General features: G+C 37.0%; 5 protein-coding genes across 15 annotated transcripts in view; 3 read left to right on the top strand and 2 right to left on the bottom strand.

The window, feature by feature from the left end:
- The window catches only part of LOC141899339 (nucleolysin TIAR-like), a 105,275-nt gene extending 96,198 nt beyond the window's left edge, over positions 1 to 9,077 (bottom strand). The window contains exons 1-4 of the mRNA XM_074785589.1: positions 8,992 to 9,077; positions 7,599 to 7,719; positions 2,835 to 2,867; positions 1,519 to 1,611 (exon numbers count right to left, since the gene is read on the bottom strand). Coding sequence (XP_074641690.1) covers positions 1,519 to 1,611; positions 2,835 to 2,867; positions 7,599 to 7,719; positions 8,992 to 9,017 — 273 coding nt within the window. The 5' untranslated portion in view covers positions 9,018 to 9,077. The remainder of the gene's footprint in view (positions 1 to 1,518; positions 1,612 to 2,834; positions 2,868 to 7,598; positions 7,720 to 8,991) is intronic.
- Positions 9,078 to 9,160: 83 nt separating this feature from the next.
- On the top strand, positions 9,161 to 11,141 carry LOC141899690 (glutamine amidotransferase-like class 1 domain-containing protein 3, mitochondrial). Of its 2 annotated transcripts, XM_074786125.1 has the most exons (7): positions 9,161 to 9,181; positions 9,418 to 9,493; positions 9,697 to 9,749; positions 9,876 to 10,109; positions 10,223 to 10,315; positions 10,541 to 10,670; positions 10,841 to 11,141. In XM_074786125.1, exons 2-7 carry the CDS (start codon positions 9,467 to 9,469, stop codon positions 10,973 to 10,975), a joined length of 672 nt encoding a protein of 223 aa, XP_074642226.1. In that variant the 5' UTR covers positions 9,161 to 9,181; positions 9,418 to 9,466; the 3' UTR covers positions 10,976 to 11,141. The 2 variants fall into 2 exon arrangements, with proteins under 2 accessions (XP_074642226.1, XP_074642225.1); XM_074786124.1 differs by lacking the exon at positions 9,161 to 9,181 and having other exon boundaries at positions 9,351 to 9,493.
- A 212-nt stretch (positions 11,142 to 11,353) lies between these two features.
- LOC141900030 (ciliary-associated calcium-binding coiled-coil protein 1-like) lies at positions 11,354 to 14,958 on the bottom strand. 2 transcript variants are annotated; one of them, XM_074786724.1, is made up of 9 exons: positions 14,433 to 14,958; positions 14,324 to 14,356; positions 12,881 to 12,969; positions 12,539 to 12,708; positions 12,297 to 12,441; positions 12,130 to 12,202; positions 11,925 to 12,044; positions 11,711 to 11,848; positions 11,354 to 11,621 (listed from the first exon to the last, which is right to left on the bottom strand). In XM_074786724.1, the coding sequence occupies exons 1-9, from the start codon at positions 14,448 to 14,450 to the stop codon at positions 11,538 to 11,540; spliced, it is 870 nt and encodes a 289-aa protein (XP_074642825.1). In that variant the 5' UTR covers positions 14,451 to 14,958; the 3' UTR covers positions 11,354 to 11,537. The 2 variants fall into 2 exon arrangements, with proteins under 2 accessions (XP_074642825.1, XP_074642824.1); XM_074786723.1 differs by lacking the exons at positions 14,324 to 14,356; positions 14,433 to 14,958 and adding an exon at positions 13,300 to 13,436.
- A 351-nt stretch (positions 14,959 to 15,309) lies between these two features.
- LOC141899533 (glycerophosphocholine cholinephosphodiesterase ENPP6-like) lies at positions 15,310 to 18,342 on the top strand. 2 transcript variants are annotated; one of them, XM_074785901.1, is made up of 7 exons: positions 15,310 to 15,881; positions 15,984 to 16,399; positions 16,546 to 16,711; positions 16,889 to 17,196; positions 17,293 to 17,442; positions 17,549 to 17,657; positions 17,774 to 18,342. In XM_074785901.1, exons 2-7 carry the CDS (start codon positions 16,235 to 16,237, stop codon positions 18,181 to 18,183), a joined length of 1,308 nt encoding a protein of 435 aa, XP_074642002.1. In that variant the 5' UTR covers positions 15,310 to 15,881; positions 15,984 to 16,234; the 3' UTR covers positions 18,184 to 18,342. The 2 variants fall into 2 exon arrangements, with proteins under 2 accessions (XP_074642002.1, XP_074642001.1); XM_074785900.1 differs by having other exon boundaries at positions 16,251 to 16,399.
- Positions 18,343 to 18,746: 404 nt separating this feature from the next.
- Positions 18,747 to 26,350, top strand: LOC141898769 (E3 ubiquitin-protein ligase TRIM45-like). Of its 8 annotated transcripts, none has more exons than XR_012618593.1 (5): positions 18,778 to 18,849; positions 20,848 to 20,954; positions 21,677 to 23,224; positions 24,417 to 24,480; positions 25,136 to 25,240. XR_012618593.1 is itself a non-coding variant. In XM_074784856.1 (5 exons), exons 3-5 carry the CDS (start codon positions 21,700 to 21,702, stop codon positions 25,310 to 25,312), a joined length of 1,872 nt encoding a protein of 623 aa, XP_074640957.1. In that variant the 5' UTR covers positions 18,778 to 18,849; positions 20,848 to 20,954; positions 21,677 to 21,699; the 3' UTR covers positions 25,313 to 26,350. The 8 variants fall into 8 exon arrangements, 6 of the variants coding, with proteins under 6 accessions (XP_074640954.1, XP_074640957.1, XP_074640953.1 ...); XR_012618594.1 differs by lacking the exon at positions 25,136 to 25,240 and adding an exon at positions 24,636 to 24,666; XM_074784856.1 differs by lacking the exon at positions 24,417 to 24,480 and adding an exon at positions 24,636 to 24,805 and having other exon boundaries at positions 25,136 to 26,350.
- Positions 26,351 to 26,903: the final 553 nt, after the last annotated feature.

Here is a 26,903-nt window from a genome sequence, read left to right on the forward strand (position 1 = left end):
TTGAAAAAATATGTGCGGACGCACAGCATTGATTTGGACCATTCTAAATTGGTCCATTCCAGGTACAGGCCAATTCAAGATGGACTAATAAGTGACAGTGTGAACGTGGCTTATGACTAGATTTCTCAACAATATCGAAATGCAACGATTGTTCTGCAACTGATAGAGGAATCAAGTATTTAAAGCAAAGAATCCTTCAAGTTTTAGAATGTCAACAGCAACACAAGTAACCGACACAGAGGATAACGAAATAGACGTTGACAGGCACCGTTTGAATTGTAATTACCAGAAGAATCAGTATTCACATCAGGTCTTTTCCAAATTAAATTTTCCGAAGCCAGAAATTATTCATAGTGACATCACTGACAACAGCACGGATAAAAATAACCCGAACGTACACGGCATGTTATTGCTTGTTGCAACATCGGTCATCATCCAATAACAAGATATGCCGGAAGCTATGTTCTCTTTTTCATCCGGAGACTTCAAGCGTAAAAATATCAGTTTACCCTGATTTTAGGTCGACCAACAGTTTACGTTTCAGTTCAGTCGGATCTCGCGGCGCTATCGCCGCGTTCCGATCCATTTGTTTGAAGCGGTCCTCGTGCAATTCGGGCCATGATTCGATTACATCGAATGCCGTAACTTGATACCATTCAAGTTGAAACTGAAATGCTATTGCCGTTCTTAGCTAGGAATAGAATTAATGCATTCGCGACACTGTACAGTCTACCGAACCAAATACTTAATGAAATTGTGCGGCGAAATTGGTTGGAAAGCATCTCATCTTCAACCGACTGGCGATATGTTACCTCACGTAGCATCAGTATTCATAGGTCGAACTGATTTGAAATTCCGGTCGCGACCATCGCCGCCGTTGCTGTCATGCGTTGCGTAATGACAAATGTCAGCGATGAAAAAATTAATGCCGCAAATGAGCATCACGCAATGACAGGTCCAGAATGTCAGTTAATACCCATGAAACAAATCTACTCAATGACTACTTCCCTGCCAACCTAATCACGAGGAAAACATCTGTGCTGGCAAAATGTGTGATTGGGAGTAAATTGAATGTGTACCGCGCTGATGATCCAATCATGATCGTGAGGAGGATGGCATGAGAGACAAATACGACACAGATAGCGCTGCCTGTCACCACAAAAGTGGTATAAAATAGGTTTGTGCTTGGCATACAAACGCCTTAACAAAATTCAACGTCAGCGCCAGCCAGTCATTTAACATCGATTGTGAAGAAACGCTAGCATCGCAATCAATATACAAGTATCGATACATTTCATACATGTATATAACCATATATTCTTCGCGATCTGTGCTGTATATGAACAGGCATTCGCTCATTGAAAAACTCGGATAACAAATAGAAAACAAGTATCAAACATTTAAACACGAGTTACCTAGATCCATACATACTTTTTATGCTATTGCGGTAGTTATCTTTAGTTTCATTGACTTCAGTAGGTTTAAAAGCCCGAATCAATTGCGAACCAGAAAACTTACCTTTCCAAACATTGTGATTTTGTTTAACGTCGACAGCGCCTGAGCAGCTTGGCCATGTGTTGAGAAGTCAATAAAAGCATAAGGATCTCCGGGCTGAAACAAACAAATTTATATATAATGAATTTCTGCTACAATAATGCGCTGTAGTTGTCAATGATTAGCTAGTATTGATAAACCGCCGGCCTACAGTGTACAGCATAGTGAAAATGAAACTTCAAACAATTAATTTAACGTTGGATGATTAAAGAAACTTGAAGGTATCTATCTAAAGATGAATCATTGCCCTCACAGCTAAGTGCGAAACTTGTCGTGTAATGAAACTCTTTCAACTATTTGTCTGATGCCTATCCTTGTGAACGTGAACTAGTTTCAACTGATTTCAAGGCTTCTACGCGTTACAAGATTCGCAGTACCAAGGATACCACTCATGAGACAAAAATCATCTAAAACATGACAAGCGTCTGTTATGCGGTTGACCCTACTGCCGCGTTCGCAGCAAGTATCGAAATCAGAAATGAAGTCAAATTAAATGCATAGCTTTTAGCCGACGTCTCGTTATTTTAATACCCCCGGTATCATCAGTCATCCGGAATTTCAGTTGCCACGGTAACTACTACTTTTTTGGAAAATGTATAATTCATTCTCGATCATCATTTCATAACTGACGGCGGCGTCGGAATTTTGGAAAATTCCAAAAATCATTTCTAAAAGCGGAGTGTGGGGATCATATTTGAAATGTCATGGCGTCGCGTTTATGTCTACCCACTGACTTTACGATGAACGCTGCACATTTTTCGCATCGGAAGTAAAACCATTCAGCTAGGTGTACCGTCGTCGCTAATTGACTTTTCTAATTTGTTTATTTAATCAAACAAACATCTATCAGCGTTGAATAACAGCTTTCAACGGACGAGTACGTCCTCGTTCTCTCGTCGTGTCTTGATGATGTATGAGGAAGCCACAGTAATTGAGACAGCCAACGGTAGCATAAAAAACAAGCTAACTACGCCCCGGAAAGCCAATGTACGCCGCTACCTAATAGGATCATGCATAGGGAAAAACCTCCCAGTAGATCATATTATATGATGTAAGAATACACCAGTTACACGCATAAAACTTCATTCTCCAATAACTGTTGTTTTTTACTATCAAATTGCATATAGTGATGACGGCCGCCGTGTATTAAATATTAAATCAATTTTCATGTTTATATTTTTGTACGTGGATAGCGCAAATTATTTACCAGTCCTAATCATGGACAGTTTTTAAAACGTGATGATGCCATCATGTTTCCTTCTTGCATTCGAAATTCTTACCTTCGCAGTCGGATCTTCGGGGTTCACCGCATACTGAAAAAGTATGAAAGTACAGAGTGTTATTCATTTCGTTGATCCGCCATCTCGAGGGGGATGGGATGCAGCCCTATGACTGCTTCAGAAAAGTCCTTCAACAATACATCCTAGGCAATGAAAAAAATGTCTTCATCGATCAACAACTGTGAACACAAAACTCAATATTGAATACGCTTCAAAAAACAAGAAGTGTTTATCAAAAAGCTATATCATTATGTCTCGATCAAATTCGATACAAATATATAGGTATTTTTTTGCAACTGATGCACAGCTTCTAGATTTAAAAAAAAAGACTCAGAGAAGAATGATCTATCATCATAATCTAGCGAGCATGTTTGCTGCATATAGACTTATTCTCAGTCAGTTCCTTCACCCTCTACCATCTAGGTGGAATTCAGAGCAGATTTTTATCGAAATATGAGCCGCTTATATGAAATTCCAAAAAAAAATCAGAGACCAACAAATAAATGTTTTTGAAATGTGGAACAGGGCAATGAAGACTAACATCACCTCGGCACTGCTTTAAGCACGTTCCCACTTCCCAGTGTTGATAATAATATACATTTAGTTGTATCTCTGTAAAATCCTATCAAAAGCATATGTGAAGATAAACAGAGACCTTGAAAATGTGAACATTATGCTGGCAATTTACAGGTGAAAGATGAAGAAGAAAAACATGAACCAATTACTATTGCCAGACAGCTATACAAACATTATCATATTATCATTGAAAGAAGTGGCATTACAAAGTTCCCACTTCAATAGCCTTTTTTGCTATTTTAAAGCGAGGCATTTATTTACAGTTTTCTATCTGAATTTATTTGTATATAATATACATACTAAGACTTCAGCTATTCACCTGACTACTCGTTTCTGAACTACAAAATGAACGGATCGCAATATTTGATGTAGCAGACCTTCCATTAAATAACACACCGGTCTGGTCAGAGATCGATACCAATAATATTTTCTCTTTTCGCGGCGTATCATGATGCATGACAATAACTCATAACTGGCGCTTACACGCATGATGTCCTGCGACAGCGTCAATCCAAATGTCCGATGGCAATCCATACATCAAATCAAAAATCTGTGCAACTACACATAGGCCTGAATATTAAATTTTTTCTCCATTTCCGAAGTGACACGGATAATTATGATATAACAATTCCTTCAACCCCGAAATTTCTGAGCTATAAATAAACTGAAATACCGGTAAACTAATTCGCTTTCCTTAACTGCATAGAAAAAATTACGTATAAGCGCCCACGCTATATATACCCCAACATTATCCCAATCTAGACTTACCCGGAAATTGTACTGATACATCGGAACATAGCAATCCATAACTGTTCGATGGGTAGGATCAATAATGTAGAGGAAATTTACACAAAAAAAAGAACAGTGCTCAAGTGGCGACTGTACTGCAGCTGCTTTCGAGATATGAATGAAAAACACCGGGGATATATAGCATTTGAGCTAGAGGTATATAAAAACATTCCTGGTTACAAATACAACAAACTAGAGGCACAAATTTCATTCGAATTAATTATCTAAATAGGAGAAACGTTATTCTCACTAATCGCCTACACCATCCATATGCATTACCGGTGTATGTATAAACGAGATGATATCCTTGAAAATATTTTCATCGTGTATGAATTCCATTACATCATACTGAAAGGCCACGACTCTTTCTAAACAATTTCCTACAATATCTGGGACATAGCCGAGTCTTACCTTGTTCCATTTGAACCACTTTTAGAATTCTATACAACTCGCAAATCTATTCTGAGAGCCAGCTTTTTTACAGTAGAAATTCAAAAGAAAACCAGGAATTAAACGGCGTAGGAGGAGGAATACCTCGAATTGATGTGATGATTATTTGATTTGATAACAACGAGGAACTTAAATCATTTCAATTCGATAAGCCAGTCATAGAACTGATATATCTAATTATTCAAACAAACAAAAAACGTTACCACCAAATGTGCACGAATGATATTGTAATGATGTCCTTGTCAAATAGTGTGTAAGAAACAGCAATTTATAGAAAAATTGTGCCACTAACGTTTCGTTTTTATCCTGAGTCGATGCGTGCCCATTCCTTTCAGGTTCATCAATCAGCATCATATCACACAATCCTATGGATATCTACATAAGTCTGATAACAAAAGACAAGATTTTTTTTGCATAAAATCTTCTTAGGTGTTTCTCTTTACAATTTGCGTGCATGATAATACATCTAAACGATTAAAAGACTAGGCCACACTTGAAGTTCCGGCTTTTGAATTCATGATCGACATCTCCTTAGCTAGAATACGGGATGAGGTTAATTCGATGATATACGGCAGCAATGATATTGATCAAAATGAAATCTAATCAAACAGACTTTCTTTCGTCTGAAATTAGCAACAACTTAGAGCAAAACTATACGATTCTCTTGCAATCGTTTTGTTTACCAGCATATAACTATGTATTCAATGACAAAAACAACAAATAGATACACGCTTCGATTGATTTTTGATACCCTTTCAATGAAAACACTGGAGATATTAAAGAATAATGTTAAAACGCTTACCACCACGCGGGCTTTTTTCCGTGATGCAGTTTTACGTGTTGATCTCTGTCCCTAAGCCCAGGGTGCAGCTGTAAATCTACAAGTACGTATATTATAAGCTTCAAATGAATCATATTTCGGCGGAGAAAATATTTCATTTTCGGATTGAAGTTAATGTATAGCTGCTTTATGACGTGCTTAAAATTATTCGAGTGACTTATTGAGTTCTGACAAAGTTTGCAATATCGTCTTAAACTATCAGCCTAAATTCTTTGAATGCGACGTTGTTTTTTTTGTCTTTCTAAATATAACTGCGGATGGCATTTTAGCACATATTGGTAACACCTATAGGGTAGATCAGTGCAAATTAAGCATTTGAAGTTGGATTTCAATATTTAACGGGCATAGCGGGGAAAAGATCAGTGATTTCATGCAAGTTTATGATGATATGTACACACACTTAACTGGACATCCAAACAGAAACGACTATTCGCTTTCAAAAATCATACATACTGAAAAACTATTTTAACGAACTTTTAATAGTGATTGATATAAGAAAAAAAGATTACATACACACGCCTCGATTCACTGCCGCCTGTTGAGCAGTGTGTCGACCAATAAATGAAAGTATGTCCGAACTTGATGCCATGAAGAGCCAGTAGACACATACCAGTCCATCCACCGAGATTTGAACTTAGTAAAATTCACAAAAATGGACTTACCAGAGCTTAGTCGAGCTTTTGTAATGCCAGAGACCGACCCCGGAGTTGAGTCTCTTACCAAGTGCCTAGATGTTATATACATTAGACCCGATACGGTAAGAGAATCTTATACAGCAGCAAGGCCAGAGTCAGTTAGAACTTAAAACTCATACGAAAACTAGTCACTGTTTTATGAAATTGTCATATCACGCTGAAGGTATTTGAAGTTATAATTTAAAAATAAAATCATACTCTACCTTTGAGGCACTTGAGACCTCGTCGGTGTTGTATTATATAATAATACGTATAATTAACAACAAAAAACACACTACTAAGTTTTGCCTGAATTATTTCCAAATCAATGAAAACCATGGATGGGATGCAGTTGGAAATCTCTAGGAAACAATAAGATTTTAAAAGAAAGAAATACCAAATCAAGGCAAACGAAAGATGTGAAATTATTACCATTTCAAATAAGAAAAAAATCCCGAAAATAAGAAAAATCTTATGATCACTTCGAGAGATTTTCTAAGCATCCATCTTATTCTTTGAATAATTTCAGTCTCAAAAATTAGAACTTTTTAACGAAACTTTCTAAAAAGCATTATCGAGAGAAACAGAATAATCATACTATACTTGTGTAATATCATTCATAAGAACAGCGAACTATAGATTGAATGTTAAAAGAAATGTCCACTATACCTCCGAAAGTATTCCTGAAAGCCATGATAACAAATTTAAATTGGATATACTTGATAATGTAAGGCTTGTAGTAGTAATATGTTGTATCTTTTTAATGATATTGATGATGCTACATATCTTTATCGAACATTGTGGTTTAACATAAAAAGATAATTGCAAAAGGAAGAAATACCTCTCCCCACAGATGCATGTGTCACTGGCATATCTGACTGAATACAGCTGAAAGAATTTAAAAAGAAACTGATTCAGTCGTAATCAATAGCATCAATGATTTCTTGAGTGAACGCCTTCCAATGTTGATCGAGATAGCTGGAAAAAATCAACTGTATTGAAAAACCTGAAATTGAGTGACTGTTTTTTTTAATACCGGCAGTTCCGTTGATCAGGTCGCCATCGATACACTGTTAACTTTTTCGTAACACCATCACATCGCACCTTATTCTAATACCAAACTGTTTTCTCCAGGCCTGAGGCCATTATCCCCAAATCCATACGAAGTGTTACCGGTCAATCTTGAGTACGGTATCCACAGCAGTAAAACTTTCCAGTTTTCCCAAGTAACAAAACATTTGGGAATACATCGATTGAAATCCTACACTGACTTACGCGCTATCTATTTCGTCATACCTACATATCAAAGCTCTACCGACTAAATAAACGAATGTTGTCATTAAAACTGGAATTACCTGAATTCAAACAAAAACTAGATAATCGTGATGATCGCACTGAAAAAGGAAATTCAAAATGTAAATAGTTGAGACCCACCTCGCCATCATCGTTCATAGTGTCGCGCTTTATTTTGCAGCTTATGCTTTGCAGGCCCATTCGTCCGAATATACTCATTAGCAATTCCTCGGATACTTCTTTTGAAAGGTTTCCAACGTACCTACAACACGAGATATAAAAAGTCTACAAGACTGGATGATATATCAGATAATATATACACAAACTAGAGAGTATATTATCTAACCTCAGAAATAACATTGACACTAGTTGAAAAAGGAGGATGAACCACCGAAAAACTAACCCAGAACAAAACTCTGTTGAAAATTGAGAGTGTGATAATAACCTGAGCAGGCCAAGTATGTAGCAAATAGTCCATATGGAAAACTTAAGTCTCGGCAAAATTCATTACTCCTGTTTAGCGTATCAAAGAGACCATTTGAAAGAAATTAAGTATTAGGTCCATTACACCCCAATGGATTATTCCGGGGAAATAGTTAAAGTTTTCATATAGTCCAGGTCTGTTCCCAAAAGGGGGTTTGAACAAATTCTTCCCACCTATTGCTGAAACTCTGCTCTGATTTCGTTTAATCAAGAGCAGGAATAAAGAGTGACCATGCCAGATGGCAGATCAGGCCCAACCCGGCCCTGTTCAGGTTTGCTTATTGTGAATGTTTGTATGATGTTGCAGCGCTGGCATTACTTCACTGAAGCAAGGGTTTAAAAACATAATAAACTGCCAAATATTCCGTTTTGAGGCAAAACCCTTTAAGAGTAGATTGTGGCCATGGTAAACGTATTGTTAAATTTGATTAATTTAAAAGATGGAGTTTCCTTCCTTGGATTCAACTTGAGTTGAAGAGACCCTATATTTTGATTAATTCACGGGTTGAATTCATGAAAATCGTTAGTTCTCATGAAAGTGATAACAACCCTTCCCATGATGGCACTTTAAACCGTTACATCAATCAGGCAAATGAACGTCTAACGTAGTCATAGCCTCACTGACATTGCCATTGTGAAAGCTTTTAGGACCAAATTAAGTTTTAATCCCTGTCCCAATTGATTTGTTGCTCGCGCCAGGAAATATACATTTCACGGAAGAAGAAATCACAAAATCACACTGATTTTTTATCAGATAAATAGACGTTCACAAGTACCTCTCAAAATTCATGTTTTCACAGGAAATTTTTTCATAATCTTACGAAATCTATGACATGACATTCAAATTAACAGTTCACAAAACACCTTTTGTCCCCCCTGCCTAAACCTAAACAAACAACAAACAAATGGTGGATGGATCGGATGATTTGATGATGCAGTGGAGTCGAGAGAAACTGTTTTGATTATGTGGACTGGCTTAGGCCTAGCAAACTGTACTGATCAGGCCTAACAACGGTTCCTGCTCAGGTGTTTCTGAGGCACAATAACTCACAGAGTTTTCGACTCTTTATCGACCATTTTGAAGACTAAAATAAGCTTTTAAGTAACGTGAAAATACGATTTTGTCCACAATGAACGTTAACCGGAAGTTGATGGCGGTAAAACGCTTGCGCAGGCGCAATTTAGGCTTAACACTCGTTTCAAGTCAGCAAAACTGAATCAATTCAATACATTTAAGACAAGTAAACACAAATGCCCAAAAATCAACGCGAATATTCCATAATTCTTCATAAAAACAGCTAACATATAATTCCTTCCATACAATACCCAAATTCATTTGTCATAATTCGCTAACTATAAGGATTTTTTTGAAAGGCTCAGAATAGTAGTTTTCAGTACTGAATGAGCAAATTCAATAAAATTATATTTCACCGGTGGGTGCCAGAAATTGAAGAATTATGCTTAGTCTATTTTGCAGATCGATAAAGCAGCACGTTCGCGCGTCTGTAGTTTACAGGGGTTTCCAAATGCAGTCCAATTACCATATTGCTGTGGTGAGTAATATTGTTATTAATCTCTCTCTGATAACTCCAGAAAAGTTACTAAAAAACTAAATTTATCAGTATTTACTGTCCGCCTGGCATTTTTTGTCATTTACTCTCTGGGTATGGACACTTCTTGCTTTACTTCTTACTTCCCATCCTGAATTCGAGTCCACATGGCCTGATGAAAGATCTTTTCATTCTTCTAAATTCAGGTGTTATCTGGTTGCGGTGTATACGATGGTTCCGAAGTGCATGAAGCGTCCGCGTAAGAATTTAAACAATAATTTTGTATTTAGATATTTTTGGACTGAAACCGGCGGCAGGGGTTCATGTACTGTTATAAAGTGCATTCACACAGGCCTTTTCCTCGTCTATTCATTTTTGTTTCCAGTTGCTTGGTACATTTAAGCAGAGAAAATGCGAAGGTTTCTATGTTCGCACCTGATATTAACCAAATGCATGTTATCGACCATTCGAAAGGTAGCGAATCGACTAATGAAAAGAGGAATGTACTTGTTGAATCTGCTAGGATTGCTCGAGGGGAGGTATCTCCTATTGAAAAATTGAATACAGCCGATTTTAACGCCGTTGTATTTCCTGGAGGATTTGGTGCTGCCAAGAACTTGTAAGTCATGACCACCGAAATAAGAACTTTGTTTGGCCTATCTGTTTGGTATTATATTATGATTAATAGCAGAAAGCTTCAAGTGGTAAATGTATAAATTTCTATGTTATCAGGAGTACATTCGCTGTGGATGGAGCCAAGTGTTCTGTCAACAAGGAAGTAGATCGAATTCTTCGAGAATTTCATGCCAGTCAGTTGCCGATTGGGTAAGTAATACCGATTCTATAGAGATTTACTTGTGAAAACTTTTTGAGCAAAATAGTGAGATAATACAATACTATTCAATTTACATATATCCCCGAAGCAAAGATACACAGATTGATGATATGAAACCATTTTTCCCCTAACAACAAAACGCTATGTTAATATGTTCCAACTGTTGGAAATGGTAAAATGTAATTAATTTATTCATGAATTATCCATATTTTCAGATTGTGCTGTATTTCTCCAGTTCTGGCTGCTAAGGCGTTGAAAGGCTGCTCAGTGACTATTGGCACTGATGCCAATACTGCCCAAGCTATCACTGATATGGGATCCACGCATGTCAACACTGAAGTAGATATATCCTTTTCCAAATGACTTAAATATGTTTGATAATGGCTGTCTAGAATTGCGAGTGTTTCAGTGTATCTAACACGATGTAAAAATCTTTTTCGAATAGACTGAAATGATTGAGACCTTTTATACATGTTCCCACAAAAAAAACAGGGTAAATTTCTTAACATTCTAACGAAGTACATGTGGATCCTGATCGAAAAATTGTCACCACTGGAGCCTTCATGCACGATGCTCCAATTCATAAAATATTTGATGGTATTGGTAAAATGATTGGAGAAGTGATAAAACTTGCAAATAAACAATCATGAAATTCATCCGACACAATCGCTATGGAAAAATTGCTAAGCCTGTAGTCATTGACATTCTGAAATGCATTGCTTTAGTAAACTTGATCAAATCATTGTAGAGATTTTGCCCAGAAAAGATGTACTTGTGTAAAATTCGTTAAAGTGTCCCTTAGCTATTAAAGATTAAGATGTGTTAAAAACAAAATTCCTTGTTTTGAGTGATTTCATGGCGATTCCTTGCTATCCGATTTTGGGTTAATTCTCAGTCAGTGAACGACTATCCATTTTTATCAGAAAAAGGTTGCATCAAACTAATTCAAAACTACATAGTTTTACAAATTAATTATTTAATCTTGAATTTTCATACAGTTACTTCATTAGAAATGAAATAATGGACGGAATTCAATTACACTTGTACGAGTTAATATAAATATCTATTAAATGATTCTTATTACATCATTGTTATTAAACTGAACATATAAAACATTTTAATATATTATAACAGTTATATTCCAGTATTCAACAATTTTTCGGTGTTCTTTCACATTTTATGCATACATAAATGTCTGAAATGCATGACAATTCAGGTTTCAGCAATTTTGTGTATCTTATTGATTTGATTGATGAATGAATTTTCCTTTTCTTTCAATTTCTGAACTACTTCCGCCTGTAAAAAACAAATTCAGAGATAAATTGTCTTACACACAGTAACTGTGACGTTACATTGATTGAATGATAGAATCTAAGCTAGCATACCTCCAAGCCAGATAAGAGCTCTTTGCATACACTCTCAAGTATTTCCTTAACCTGATCCGGGGTCAAACTAGAAAATATCTCCTTTTCTTTGTCAGTCAATTCATGCGACTCCATATCCAAAGAAAGTTCATCCGTAACCTGTCAAATGCACAGTTATCATTTTGATAAGCAGTTCAGAAGTGGAGTCTATGTACACTGTAATATTGTGCATTACCTCTGGAGTAGGTGTGGGTGGTGGGGTTGCTATATATTCCTGATACATTTCTTCTGGAACAGCTTCATCGAGGGGTGCTGGCCAGGGCAGATCAGCCGGCTGGGCAACTTCGATATCTAACTACAATTGAAATAACTTATGCAGATACCACAGAAAGCCAAATAAACTTATCTACAGCAAAATCAAATAGTTATTGTTTATTTACATCTAGTCCAATGATTTCTTCAGCTTGGCTGTGGGTGAATATAAACTCAAACAGCTTGTAATGTTGAAATAAGCTGAAATATAAGATGAATTAAGGTATAATTTCACAAATGATTGTCGTCAATGAAATAAATACCAATGATTCCTTATAGGCCTACAGGTACTCACACAAGTTGAAAGTAATCTGAAATGGCCTTTCCTTGATCCATGTTGAAACAATCCAAACCACCAGTTTGTTCTGGATTTTCTTGTCCAACACCTCGTAAACATTTTTTCAGTTCGATTAAATTTTCAACCAAAGACATGTTTTTATCTAAATAGAATTAATTACACACAGGATAAACACTTTTAAAAGCTACAATAATATGCGGAATTGTGGAAAACATTGATGAAGGCGAACATGTATGTACCTTTAATGTTATCAAGCAGCGTACTTGAAAGTGTAACAAATGCAGATACTTGTGGACAGGTGAATTCTTTTTCTTTGGCCCACCAAAAATTACTTGTGTGGTAATCCAGTACAGCCCCATCTTTCAGATCTACACTGACTGATGCCAAATTCAATATCTCCTGCAATCTCCTGAATTCAAACAAATGAATTGCTTATCAATGAGGTATTTCAAGTTTTCAGGTATTTTGTTTCTTTGTTCACACAAAAATGTCTGTCCAGAAGAAATTTGCAAGGGCTTTGTGTAGCCAGTGGATCTGCCACTGACAACATTATCATTTCACTAGGTCGCTGCTTTACTTACACTTGAACCTCATCTACACTTAACTCCAATAATTCTTTCGTTTGAGCTTCATTTATGATCTTGTATGCCAATCCCTTTGGTTCTTCCTCCTAAAAATACAATAGACCCACCTTTGAAATTTAAGTAAGTAAGGCCTATTTATATCATAATTCCAGCCTATCATCTCTCTCCATTAAAAAAATATGTAGTTTTGAAAGATGAGAATCTAGCTAACTGGCGTTTGACTTTTGACTGGTTTGCATGACCCATTTCGACACTATTGGTTCACTTTCAATTATTCCCAACTAGCCTTTGAAGTTGGGAATCAGAGTGTGCAATAAAATTATATTTGTATTTATGTATTTCACGTTTATCATCCTCATTTTCTCATCGTTTAAGATTCACGAAGAATTGTTGATCGAAAAGCATATTTCTTTAACCTCGCCTTTCGGTATAGAACCACCCTTTTCTCTCTTTCCCTTAGCAGAATCCTTTCTTTTGTCAGTAAACGATGGTTTTCGTGCCAGCTTTGATTTAGTGGTGGTCGCCATTTTCAAACATCTTCATAGCAACCACCATAGCCCCGCATAGGCATTCGCGAATTGGAACTTATCGTTGATTGCTTTTGAATAAGGATTTCATTAGCGATAAATGCATTGAATAATGAGAAATCGTCAAGTTCGGGAGAAAATTTGATAACAAATGATATTCTTACGTAAAAAATTGTCAAAATACGGGATTCGAATCCAAATTGATTGGGCTAATGTTACGCAATAAAAAAGCGCGCGAAAAATAGCGCCCTGGGTTCGAATCCTGGTCCACATCAGTGAAACAGCGTTTACATTTTTGTCTAGACAACATAAGACATAAATTATACGATACACAAATTTGATGATATTCAGTATAAAGCTTATTCCATACAATATGATAGCATCTTTTCGATTAACTTCTGCAATCTGTCAAATGTGAAATTATACTTCAAAAGTTAAACTACCGTTTTATATACCAATGATAAATTTTTCATTTTAAATGAACGAAAATAATTGCCAGGGGCAGATTAATATGGGAGCACAAGAAGCACGTGCTTCCGTCGCAATTTTCCCGTGCCCTTTTGAGAACAATGACAATAGTTTTCAGGGCACTTTTTCCACCCGAAAGTATTAAGACCGCACGGCAGTCTACAGCACATGATTCAACTTTATTCTCTTATATGCCCCTCAAGTGCCAAGAAATTGTATGAAAATGCACTGAAACTTCAAAAGTTTCCCGCTGAACCTTGTTTTGGCTGCATGCATACTTAACTTCCCTTTTTCACTATTACCCTGTTTTATTTCTTTGTGCTCCTGTAAGGCCTGCTCCTGGAACCGCGTGATGCAATTTTGCAATGAAGCAGAGCTCCATTACTCAGGACCTAGCAATTAGATTTTATTACTGGTGACTAAAAAAAAACTCTTCCACGCTTACCTTTTTTTCTTTATGTTTTCCGCGGCCACCCGACTGCAATGGAATATGAAAATGATGATCACTATTTGATTCGGTTCTCAGCAAAGATCCACTGTGTCACTATACCGACCTTTTTTCTATTCGACATCTTGCTCAATTAGATTCTTGAATAAGTAACGCAGAACGTCTGCAAATCACGTAACAAACATCGAGAAAAATGAAAGTCAAAAGTTAAATGTCTTTAGTACGTGCTTGACATAGTCTAATCAGTTGTATATTGTCATCGTGATATTAATTTGTTTATTGTCAAATCGCGTGGCAATAGTGTTAGTCCTTGTCATATAGTGAGCACTGCAAGAAATCCTCAGGACGCCTCAATGCGCGCAGAGGCATTAAACGGGCTTAAAGAAACTTGCCGTTACCATAAATGACTTAGAAAATAGATGTCTTGTTTGTAAGATATAGCCGTTCACAACATGATTAATTTAATTTCGTTCGAAATTTGATGTCTTGCCTCCGGTTATCGAAGTAAAATACGTAAGCCCTTATTGATAAAATAAGTTTATGCACCAATGACCCTAAATATGCAGATTTCTTGCCCTTTGGAAGCCTCGTCGGTTGCTAATAACGATCACAGCTAATGCAAGGTGGTTTGAAATCAGGTGGATTACATTTTTGTTCTGAATAGACGTCAACAATTGAATAAATACGCTAGTGCAGTTATAAACGCATAACCTGTTTGTTTAATGGAACGAACGTCATGAGCGACTATTGAAAAATATCACGTCCCATTAAAAAAAAGCGTTAAAGATTAGAACATAAAATTCACGCAGTAAACCCATAAAATAATCTATCAATACGCTTTTGAGACTTTTGATGCAAAAATGATATCATTAACCCCATTATGTTGCAGGAAGGCAAATGCTGTCGCGTTGACGTGTTCTTGTGACATATGGCGTTAGATAAAGCATGGGTCTCACAACTAGACAATCAGTAGAATACGTCAGAAACTTCTGCGTCTAAACTCTATCCATTCGCTCAAAAATCAATGCACAACATCGCATGTGTGCCTTGGAAATACAGCGGTAGTGCTTCTAAAGCTACGTAGTACTGATGAGGCAACGCAATACAAAATCGTTTGTGACTACAAAAAACACTACATCGCTTAGAACATATAATAACAGTGACTGAATAATATCGCTATACATGCGTAGAAAGGATTTAGAGTGGATATACAAATTATAGGCCAAACCAATTAATACTACAACAAATGCAGTAAATGGTCACAAGGGCGCATAGCGCCGAAATATATCTCAGGAGCGAATGAGGATAATGCACAAAATGCCATTCTATCAAAGGAAACTGTACCTAATGACATATGTATTGTTAGCATTGGTAAATCAGACGACGCAATACAACAAACTGATGCTGATCCTTCTGGATGGTGTTCGTTGGGACTATTTACAAATCAGTGATCTCTATGGATTTGCTGAAATTCGATCTCGTGGCGTCAAAGCGAACTACATGTCTCCTCAATTTCCTTCATCGTCATATCCGAATTATTACTCAATAATGACAGGTAAATGTTTCATGAATGGTTTAAATTATGTTCCAGAAATAACCTCTTTCTATGTGCAATCATTGATGGATTTGTATATACAAATACGTATGTATATTTCAGTCTCCTGACACACGTGGCGCTAGAGCGAGATAGTCCATACAAGACAATACAACAGCCGTTACCGAATAGCTTATTATATGATAGCTTTTTTCTGATAGCGAACATAGTTTTCTTTCACATCATATTCTAATCATAATCTTTCCAAATTGAATTAGCGCTTCATGCTGTTTAAAGGATTGCGCTAAAACATATGTTAAAAGCATGTCGTAACCTTTGGCAATGGAATAGAGATATTCGTATGGTGATTTTTAATGATTTTATCTTTAGGTCTACACGTTGAATCCCATGGAATGGTCGGTAATTCAATATATGACCCCAAACATGGGACGACATTTCGCGGCGCGAAAGATGACGAACAACTAAATCCATATTGGTGGAATGGGGGCGAGCCATTCTGGGTGACGGCTACTAAACAGGCAAGAACCAAAAGTAGACTTCTTCGACCAATTGGATCGTTTAGTACCATCACCCACCATTCTGAATGATTTCCTGTTTTGGTGGAGATAGTGTATTGTATATGAATTCATGTGGTGATAGTAATTATATGATTACATTATTTCAGAGTCGTGTATGTGCCATGTATTATTGGGGCGGATGTCAAGTGGAAATCAGAGGTTTCAGACCTCAATACTGCAGAAGACTACAATCCGAACCTGATATTTCTGAATTCCACCGATCTATCGATCACGCTGTGTACCAGCTTCATACCGATAGAGTCGATTTTACCGGCAAGTATTTTTGAAATAGCGGTATTTGTTAAAGAAGTATAGAAACATACTAACTTGACGAACTTGCTTTATCTTTCTGGCAAAAAGCGTATCATATTTACTGAAAGTACTTTCCATTGTATCTGTAAAACATCTATCTATCAATCAATATCTTTCCATCAATATTTTTTACTTTAGCTATATACGTCGAGCTGCCAGATACGCAAGGCCACAAATTCGGGCCTTTATCGAAGGAATTGAATGATTCGATGCGAACTGTCGATAAAGAGATTCAATATCTGCTGAGAAGCCTTGACGAAACTGGTCTCAATAAATCGACCAACGTTATAATAGTATCCGACCATGGAATGGCGGACATCGGTGGAGATAACAGCAAGGACATAAAAATGACTGATTTTGTACCGGATATTGAAAGTCTGATGGAACGATTTATCGATCATAGTTACGGTGTCTTAATTTGGCCGAAACCTGGCGTGACGGAACAGGTATCAGATTCGTGGCTTAGAATTAGATATTTTTTTATATTGTGGATTTGGACAAAGGTCACTGACATGTTGTACGCACGAATGTTTGTTTTTCAGATTTACAACGGATTTAAAGGAAAACACAAGCATATGCATATATTCCATAAGAATGAAATTCCTGAAATATGGCATTTCCAGAATAACGATCGAATACCCCCGCTCTTACTGGTAACAGAGCCTGGTTGGACTATAGTTAAAGGATTTGGTGTAAGTTGATGTAATGAAACAGAACTGTGCCTGGTTAATTTCTTCATCGTAATGGTGTGTGTAACGAAATTCTATGAAAGATGATTCGTTTCATTATACATCGTAGGAAAATCCTGGAATACGGAAGTACGAAGACGTCGGTCGTCCGCATGGTACCCATGGATATGATCCGACGGATAAATCCATGTATGCCATATTCTTAGCCTTTGGGCCAGGTATGCTAATTCCTAACCCATGTTCATTCTTGCGAGACGAGACAGTATGCTTACATACTGATTTAATAAGGGATTTCAGAGGTTTTTTCACTAATGTTACATTCTTTATATTTCAGATATAAAGCATGGGACTGAGGTTGGAAATTTTCCTAATACCGATGTCTATAACTTACTATGCAAGCTACTGAAAATCATCCCATCTCCGAACAACGGAACCTGGTCCAATGTGGCAGGAATTCTAGTCAACGATACTCCAAAAGGATGGGTTTACGAGCAACCCCGGTTAGAGCCCAGTTTCAGCGACTGGGTTATCCAACCTCCGCTAATCGAACAGAATGTCACGTCCACAATACTGATGATCATGTCTATCATCGTCGGGATCGCGTTGACTTTGACAACGGCAGTATTTTGTGTAGGACCTCGAAAGGTTTGTTGGTGTTTACGAAAGCACACTGAATCGAAGATGAGGTACTCGGAAGTTCTGAAGAGCGTACATAGTTCTGATTCGGAAGACTCGCTTAGCTGACGAAATTACAAAATACTCATAGCTACAGTTTCGATATTTTGCCCGATATTCCTGAATGATAGAGAAATACAACTTAATAAAACTCTACTTAACTCATTTCTATCCAATTTATATGCATTCTCTGTATATATTTATCTGGTTAATGTAAATTTTGAATGATAGACCGTATAAGTTTTAATAAACTCATGTATAAATACAATATTTTCAACTTAATGACGATCATTTTGAAATTTTTCAAACACCGCTGTTTCATCACTATTCTTTGTTCGTGATTTGGTTAAACAAATGTTTTTTTGGACATCAAATCGTGAAGTTCGCAAATCTTTGAATGCAAGGCGTTTACGACGAGCTGATGATGTATAAATGTGTTAATTCAATCTTTCTTCATGAAGATGCGACTTCCTAAGAATAAAGATTAGATCAAAGAAGTATAGAGAGAAGTATTACTTCCAATTCATATCGATTTTAGAATTAAAGATCGAGGGTGGAAATTTCGTTTTAACAACTTGTAGAAATTAGATGTATTCACAAGAACTCTTTCGTGAGACGACCCCTTCTCGTTAAAGAAGACGTAGACACGATGCGCGCATGCTACCTCTGTGTGCTTCCATCGAGGATCGCTTCCATCACGGCTTCTCCCACCCTCATCACTAGAAACTTATCAAGGTAAGTCCTATAGATTTAGCATTTCGATATATCTAATGATAAAGAATCGAAGAAATCTTTAGGAGATTTATAATCGATCATGCAGTCTAAGTTTACTGCTTAAAAAAGAACGATTGGACTGAATTGTGGTAAGATGTATTCATGAATGAATATTTTTGATGTATACTGACTCTGGTAATTCCAGAAAAGATACAAACAATATAAATCATTTTGGTTTTTCTTATGATGTAGTTTAGATAAACTACGAAATTGTCAGATAATAAACGCTTGATAGTATCAATTGTGGGTTTTTACTTGTTAACTCAAAATACTGAGATAAATATCAGTATTTTAGTCATAATGAAAATCGCTGCTTCTTGGGATCAGTGGGTTGCCAAAATAAACAAGATACGTGTGATAAAACACTAATTGACATAAAAGGTATTTATTGCGTATATATTTCTTATGGTCGTTCAATACAAACCAAAATATAATTTGGGATTCTGTTTGGTAATTATTGCCCAGGAGAGAGAAAAACGAGAGAAAACAATTGGCAGAAACTCTGAAGGTACTGGGGTCATTTAAGGAAATGCTTTTCTACCCAAATTTAAAATACAACAATTAGCAATACAACATGACACATCGTTAAGCGAACATACCGACAAGAAAGCTTTATTTTGATGTAGTATATAGGAAATTATACAAACGATGCCAATGTAAATCAAGCGTTCGTGGCTGTAGTGTTTATGCAGTGGTAGAGGTTGAATATTTGGGTGGGGTATACCAGGCTTAGAGAAAACTGCGCCGTAGTTTTGGCTAGTCATTTCGACAAAGCTTATGACTCATTGGAACAAAGTATAAAAGCTATAACTTCAGAGCCGACCGATTACGTCGTCTTTTTGTAAATATAGCATATTTATTCGTTCGTTATCAGACGTGCATTTCTTAGAGGCTTAGTTATCACACACGTATACCAACTCAGAGCTAATATTTTCAGTCGCTACATGCTCTTGAGCCCTCTTCATAGGCATCTCCAAAGATTGAGGGATATTGAACAGCACAATGTATAGCATTTACGGATTCTTGTATATGATCGTATAAAATGATGAATTATTGATACACAGTTCTAGTTGCGAAGTATCTATATTCAATCATACATCACAGAACGTTATGCACACCAATCAGACTTTCTTTTTCTTAACCATCAACATCGTCGTGGAAGTCTGTAGAATCTAAATTCCATCAATCGAATTCACCAATGCTTTATTGCTCTAACTATATTTTTGTCTAGAACATATAAACTATTTCCAACGAATATGAATGAGTATTTTATGCGTAGGATTCTACGTCAAGAATACATTACGGAGAGATGATTGATCAAACTCGAACTACAACCACCTGCGTATAATCTACTCGATACGTTATTCTTAGCTTTGATGATCCCGAGTTCAACTGTAAAACGTTTTTTAGATCCTTAACCTTAAATATGATGTTCTACGCAAAGAAGAAAGGTTTTCCAGCCCAATTCAATAATGTATCGTACTGGAAATAAGATGCATTCAACCTTGAGACATAAAGATAGATATGAACGAATCAATCATTGTTCTAAATGAACGAAATATATATATATACATCCAAATGATGTGTCTAATTTCATTTCACCTGCACTAAAACAACAACAATCGCTATGCATAAAACGATGAACATTTTGAACATATCATAGATATAGAGTAAACCGCCCGAGGCAGTAAACGTCTAGGAAAATTACTAATAATCTATCAACCATGTATATAAGTATAGACCAGAAGTAGGCCTAATCAAAATGATGTTGTTTTGGCGTTTGGGTTTCGTTACCGGCGATTGCAAAAAGACTTGATTAGTATTTATCATAGTTGTTATCATCGTTTCACGAAAGTAACAGGGATATAATAGTCTGACAATGTGTTCTCATCTTATCGAACTGGCGTCGTTAATATGAATAAGTCTCCAATTATACCTTCGCGTCTGGCTTTGTTTCAGTAGTTGGAAATAATGAAAAACGGATGAAAACTTGGATAATTCACGATTTCCAGATAGTACACACACCAATACAGAGGTCACATTTGAAACAAGGATTTGAAATTAATGTAAGTGTTTATAATTTTATCTTTGTTGCATTGGTCGATCCCAGATTCTATTCATATATTTGAAAATATTCATCGACTTCAACACGTTTCTGTTTTTCTTCTACACTTTAAATTTTCTAATAGATTCTGATTGAGCACCTGCATCTAAAATGATTGACAATCGAAATTCCAAATTCTCGAGTCTATACGCGCTGAATGTTTCTTTCAATTTTCTCCATTAGAAAACACGTAACTCATCAATCTATATAGCAACTAGTACAACTGGTACACTGGTGGTAACCGGTAGCTTCCACCTGGTGCACCATGAATCACAGGTTTATATACCACTGGTGGTATACAGTAAACCTACCGTGCTATACCTGAGTATTAAATTAAACATTCCGACGTATGAATAGATACACAAGCTCCAACTGATGATGATCCCTGTATACACCGCTGTGCTTCTTACTGTTTCTTACAATGAACGCGCTTAACATTATTCATAATCTTCAAAGTTTATTGATAGTAAACTTGGTCAATTTTCTTTGTTCTTAATATATCGAAGATTCTTATGAATTGCTTTACTATGGTATCGTATTTGAGAATAGATCGATAGAACTGATAAGGTCTAGATCATTAAATGATTGCATAGTTATAAATTGACAATACGTATCTTCTTCATTGTAGATGGTTTAAGATTTTTCTTTCTGTTTTGCTTACGTCAAATATGTTTTACTTTTCAGTGAAACCGCGTCTCCTGATCAAAATGGCCAAACTAGCTCAGGAAATCACGGACGAATTTCTAACGTGTAAAATATGTTTGGAGTCGTACAAAAATCCGAAATGTCTGAATTGCCTGCATACGTTCTGCGAGCAATGTATCGAGAATCACGTTATGTCAGAATCAACCTACAAAAAATACAGCGATTATAGGGAATTCACGTGTCCCCTGTGCCGGAAACGCACCCAACTACCGCTAGGGGGCGTGAAGAAATTACCCGATAATTTCTTGGTTTCGAATTTGACGGAAACGATCGGTCGCCAACGGCCGTCGAAGTTCCCATTTTGCGAGATATGTAAGCTTACGAGCGGTAAACGACACCGAGAAGCACAGTCGAAATGCCTTGACTGTAACAAACTTCTCTGTAAGCAATGCGTAGATTTACACAAGACAACTAAAGTCACGAAAAGCCACAATGTGTTCGATGTCGAGATTGAAAAGGACATTGATTGTAAAGAGCATCCAGAAGAAGTTGTAAGGTTTTATTGTGAACCGTGCGAAGCTTGTATATGCGTTCTTTGTACGTTCAACGAACACAAAGAACATGATATCTCCAGTTTTAACGATGCTGTTCAGAAATATAAAGAAAATATCGAAAACCTACTCAGAAATTGCCAAGATAAGATCGACGATTTCGAAAAACAGCTAATCGCCCTCGGAAAATGCGAAACGACTATCAAAGAAACAGAAAGTAAAATTAAAGATATGGCTGGAGATTTCGTGATCCAAATTCGTCAACGCGAGAAGTTGCTCATTGAAGAGGTACACAACATCTACGGACCCGAACTAATGAACTTAATCGAACATCGAGAAGAAATGCAAAACAATCTCGATGGCCTCAAAAGCACATGTGCTCTAACTGAACTTATATTGAAAGGAAAAGATATCGAACTGTTATTACTAAAGAAGCAGGTACAAGACAAGCTGTCTACTCTCTCTGATCTGAAGGTAACTGCGTTACCGGTCGCTGTGGACAAGACCATCAAATTTATACCTGGTATGTTGGATTGCGGCCATGTACAAGATTTAGAAAGACCTCTTTTCACTCGCTTATCCAGACCCCGACCGTCCATCTCAAATCCAGATGCAATGGAAGTATTTTACAGAGAACCGGCACCTACCAGTCACGCAAGCTGTCAGACGGACCCAGTACTACCGGTGAAGCCGCCATCACGTACAGTGGGAACTGAATATGCTCAAGATATGATGACCAGCACAGCTGTTGGAACGGAACAAATTGAAACAGAGGAGAAAGCCGTGAACACACGATCCAGAAACTCAATGGGTTCCATGAATGTATTGTCATCAGAGGATAACCCGACTCAAACGAATGACACCACATCTCCAACTCCTCGTAGACGCCGACGTAGAGAACGCCCGAAAGCAACTGAAGTTGCCCCAGTCGAAACTGAGAGTCCACCGGAACAAACAGATTCTCGCCGACCCAGACGAAGCCGATTCTTACACAGGGACAGCACCGAAGATGGAGATACATTCTACAGTGCTGACAGTAATAACACTAGTCCACTTTAGTCCTGCATTTTTGAGTGGTTTTCAACCATTTAACACTGGTACTCACTTAGTTTCCTTCCTTTTTACTGCACGTCCATCTAACAACTAACTATGCCAATATGTTCTTTTTAGTTTATTTTTGGAAGCTTGTTCCATATATTAACTTTGTAAACATTCATACATTCCAATATACATATCATGCATATCAGTATTATCCATGCAGTCATCAGTATTTTCCACGTTACCGTAGCTTGTGTTTAAATTTCCATTTCATTTGTCACAGACACACGCATGGCTGTAAATCTGCAATACTATTATTTAGTGACATGCTTGCTTTATATAACAAAAATATCAACAAATACTGAAGTTTTCATGAATGTGTTATCAGATGATCCTAACACACTTCAAATAAAAGTAATATACACACATCATATTACATATCAAAAACTCTTTAATGATCGAAACCACGGTTTAGCAGACGATGAATCCAATATTTCTGTGCATGCGTTCACATTTAGATATTTTTTTCTCGAAAATTCATTTTGGATGATATACCCTGCTATTCATATACCCATTTTTACAATAGTCTTCTTTTTCTAATTTCTCTTCTTTTTGAATATGTATGTATCTTTATTCATTATTCAATCAACCTGTTGCACAGAAATATATACAACGTCACATATTTTTGGTAGTTAGATTTTCATGTGTGTGTGATAGAATCATCTTGCACCGGAATGGTGTCTCTACTGTAGCTGTTTCTCTTTATTTCCTTTCGTTCTAACACGTTTCCATTCGTAAACGTATATCCGAAACAAACGTGATTAAAGATATTGTCTAAAGTATTTATTAACTTCCGTTTTTTACTTACAAAAATTACTGAATTTTCTAACGATATCGTTTCTTTTGCTGCAGGGTGATTCCTGAAAATTCGTTCAAACGATCTGGAGACACTAGAATATTAGCGACGCAATATGTTTAAAATTAACTAGCAAAAATATGTGATAGTGATATATATAACTGGTGCAAAAAACAAACAATGATTGTGTTGTGTTTTCCGTCTGCAAAACTGTATTTCGTGTGTCAGAAGTTAAACTGCCGAGTGTGATTGCTGTGTTTTGCCGTGTGGCTCAAAATCCAACTAAAAAAAAGAAAATTATGTGTAGGCCCATTCTGGTGACTTGTACCTTCAGGATACTGGTGAAAACTGGCTGAAAGAAGTTCCAAGTGCCACACGTAGCAGTGACAGACAAAACGGTAATACTACTGTGTACGGTAGTGTGTCGAGTAGATGTGTTACCTCTCTGTGGTGTCTTCTGACTTCCCCCAACCCACATCTCTCTACTCTATGCCTCTTAGTGAATTTGTCTCTCGGTTATGTCCGTGTAATTCTATGTGTCGTCGCATTTTAGTGGCAACACTTTCGGACACGTCAACATCGGACGTAGTTGAGACACCGTCGGCCGCATCGAACCCAACTGACGATGTTCCCGTGCAGGATACTACTAACAAACTGGATAATATTGACCTCGAACCTACGTCCGAACTGGAATTTAATAACTCGACTAGCCATCAGGATGAGGTAACACCAAACGGCACGAAAGTAGAAACATGCATAGCACCAGACTTAAACGCACGGGGGCCAGCAGGCCCGATATCACATGACCGGTCAAAATCCACGTTGTTACTTGAAATGAAAGCATGCACTAACACAACAAGCCCCAGCAACCGCCCGGCTTCAGAGCGTGTCAGATCGTCATTATACATACAGTTGAACAAAGATTCTGGAGACGAAACCTCCGTTGTTCAAGATACGACCGCCAGGAACGAGACACGCTCCTCGAGCCAAATGGGTTCTGGGCAACATAATCTCAGCGAACCTGACATAATCAAGTGCATCTCTGTTCTTCAGGACCAACACAATCCTACAGTCTCGGAAACTACCGTCGACCATATAGTTCAAAATTTTACTGAACCAGGTGACTTAGACTGTAAATCTGCAGTACCAGAAATGGAACCAGATTGTGATTCTGACAATGAGCCGAAATCACGTACTCGATCCTCTTGTTGTTCCTGCAAATGTTGTTAACCATTTTGAAAACCATCGTTTGAAGTTGATCGCTAGTAAATTCGCTATTTTCACTTTTCTTTACCATTTCGTAGTATAATTTATATTCGGTGCACGCACATTGGCCCATTTCACAATGGAAGAAAAATAATTTGCTGTGTCAAGGGAATGATGACGTAGTTTCGAAGGTTTTCTTCGTGCGATCAGGAATTCGGAATTTCGCTTGCGGATGATGAAAGGAACCAAGTTCCTTTTGATGGTAGACGTAGTGCAACGGTAGATCCCTTTTCGTATATAATACATGCGAACAGTATAGAAATCTGTAAAACCGACATGATGACCGTCAAAAATATTAAGGCATGTGCGTAGATAGGCGTTTTTGATGGAATTCGCGTTTGAACTGACTTCACGACGTCGATTTTTGGAGTTTTCCAAATTCCAATCATTGGATCTGAAAAATTGTTCGTTCTTTCTCGAAATGTTTACGAAGAAGACTAGATGTGTTGTTCTGTTGGGAGGAAATGTTTTTCATCAAGTCATATACTTAATATCCTTATTACTGTATTTTTCTCCAGTCTTTCAATGTATAGCATATTCTGTGAAAATTATCTGCTACAATTCTAAGCAATTATCAGTTATTATCTATTTCATTCTATTATGAATTAATCTTATGATTCTATACACTTATAATATATTAGGTAACGTTATTACAAGTATATACGGAAACTAGGGTATTTGTTAAAGTGTCGCAAAGAAACTTTCGTGATTTAATTTCGAAGCCGTTTTATCAAAAAACATTTTTGAATGGTCTCATATTAAGAATTATATGTTAGTTATCCTTTAGATATATCCATTTTGCTTTCAAATCCACACGTTTAAATCGAGTTCTGATGACGAGCGAAAACTTGGGACCGGGATGAAGATTTTCTCGGTACTACTCAATGGATAAGACGTGGCATACGATAAGTTGCTATACGTACCCTGTATGATAAATGTGTAGAAAGTGTATAGAGCTTTGTAAAAATGTTCGTTAGATCGGAAATAGAATGGATAAAATTAGCGTTGAGTTAGTTCCATGCTCTTTAGGTTCGTGTTCTCCACCTTCACAGTTGTCTATTTATGGAGCAGTTTCTGCAACTCGATATCTGTATGAGCCGGCTAACCACCCAGTTCTCTCTAGATGGTTCATTTTCTGCCCATTCAAAAACCTGGGTTAATCACATATGAGTTATTAATTCAGTTTATATCGATATAAATATTTTGCGGCGTCTCAGTAACGATAATTGGTTCTGCGATCTGATAGTGGGCGCTGGTGGGTGGAGGATGGACGGAAAATTGTTATTACGTGGCAGCTACGTAAGTGTCTAGTCATAACGTAAATAAAACTAAAGAAAGGGGTCGTTTCATCGCATCCTTTTGTCCGAGAAATTTTCTTTCATTCCGTAAAATGTTCTTTTTCAAAAAGCAGCTTCCCAGTTAGGGCCAGAGTCCCGAAAAAACGGTTCATGGAACATGGGGTTTCCTTCATGCGGGGGAAATTTCCAAAACTGCAGTCTTTCTTACATTACAAATCTAGTGTACCCGACTTGTAACTCAAATGTTACAAACATTA

Source organism: Tubulanus polymorphus, chromosome 2 (genome assembly GCF_964204645.1).
Source record: "Tubulanus polymorphus chromosome 2, tnTubPoly1.2, whole genome shotgun sequence".
NCBI lineage: Eukaryota > Metazoa > Nemertea > Palaeonemertea > Tubulaniformes > Tubulanidae > Tubulanus > Tubulanus polymorphus.

Bases quoted from the DNA above. Each gene is read 5' to 3' on its own strand.
- LOC141899533 (XM_074785900.1), top strand. From the start codon at position 15,626: ATGAGGATAATGCACAAAATGCCATTCTATCAAAGGAAACTGTACCTA. The intron at 16,400-16,545 runs GCAAGAACCAAA...ACATTATTTCAG, and splicing joins GGGTGACGGCTACTAAACAG to AGTCGTGTATGTGCCATGTA. The intron at 16,712-16,888 runs GCAAGTATTTTT...TTTTTACTTTAG, and splicing joins CGATAGAGTCGATTTTACCG to CTATATACGTCGAGCTGCCA.
- LOC141899690 (XM_074786124.1), top strand. From the start codon at position 9,398: ATGCTTAGTCTATTTTGCAGATCGATAAAGCAGCACGTTCGCGCGTCT. The intron at 10,110-10,222 runs GTAAGTCATGAC...CTATGTTATCAG, and splicing joins TTTGGTGCTGCCAAGAACTT to GAGTACATTCGCTGTGGATG. The intron at 10,671-10,840 runs ATATCCTTTTCC...TAACATTCTAAC, and splicing joins ATGTCAACACTGAAGTAGAT to GAAGTACATGTGGATCCTGA.
- LOC141898769 (XM_074784853.1), top strand. From the start codon at position 21,700: ATGGCCAAACTAGCTCAGGAAATCACGGACGAATTTCTAACGTGTAAA. The intron at 23,225-24,635 runs GTAATAACACTA...GTCGCATTTTAG, and splicing joins TACATTCTACAGTGCTGACA to TGGCAACACTTTCGGACACG.
- LOC141900030 (XM_074786723.1), bottom strand. From the start codon at position 13,410: ATGGCGACCACCACTAAATCAAAGCTGGCACGAAAACCATCGTTTACT. The intron at 12,970-13,299 runs GTTAAAGAAATA...TTGTATTTTTAG, and splicing joins GTTCTATACCGAAAGGCGAG to GAGGAAGAACCAAAGGGATT. The intron at 12,203-12,296 runs GTGAGTACCTGT...CTTATATTTCAG, and splicing joins TCAGATTACTTTCAACTTGT to CTTATTTCAACATTACAAGC.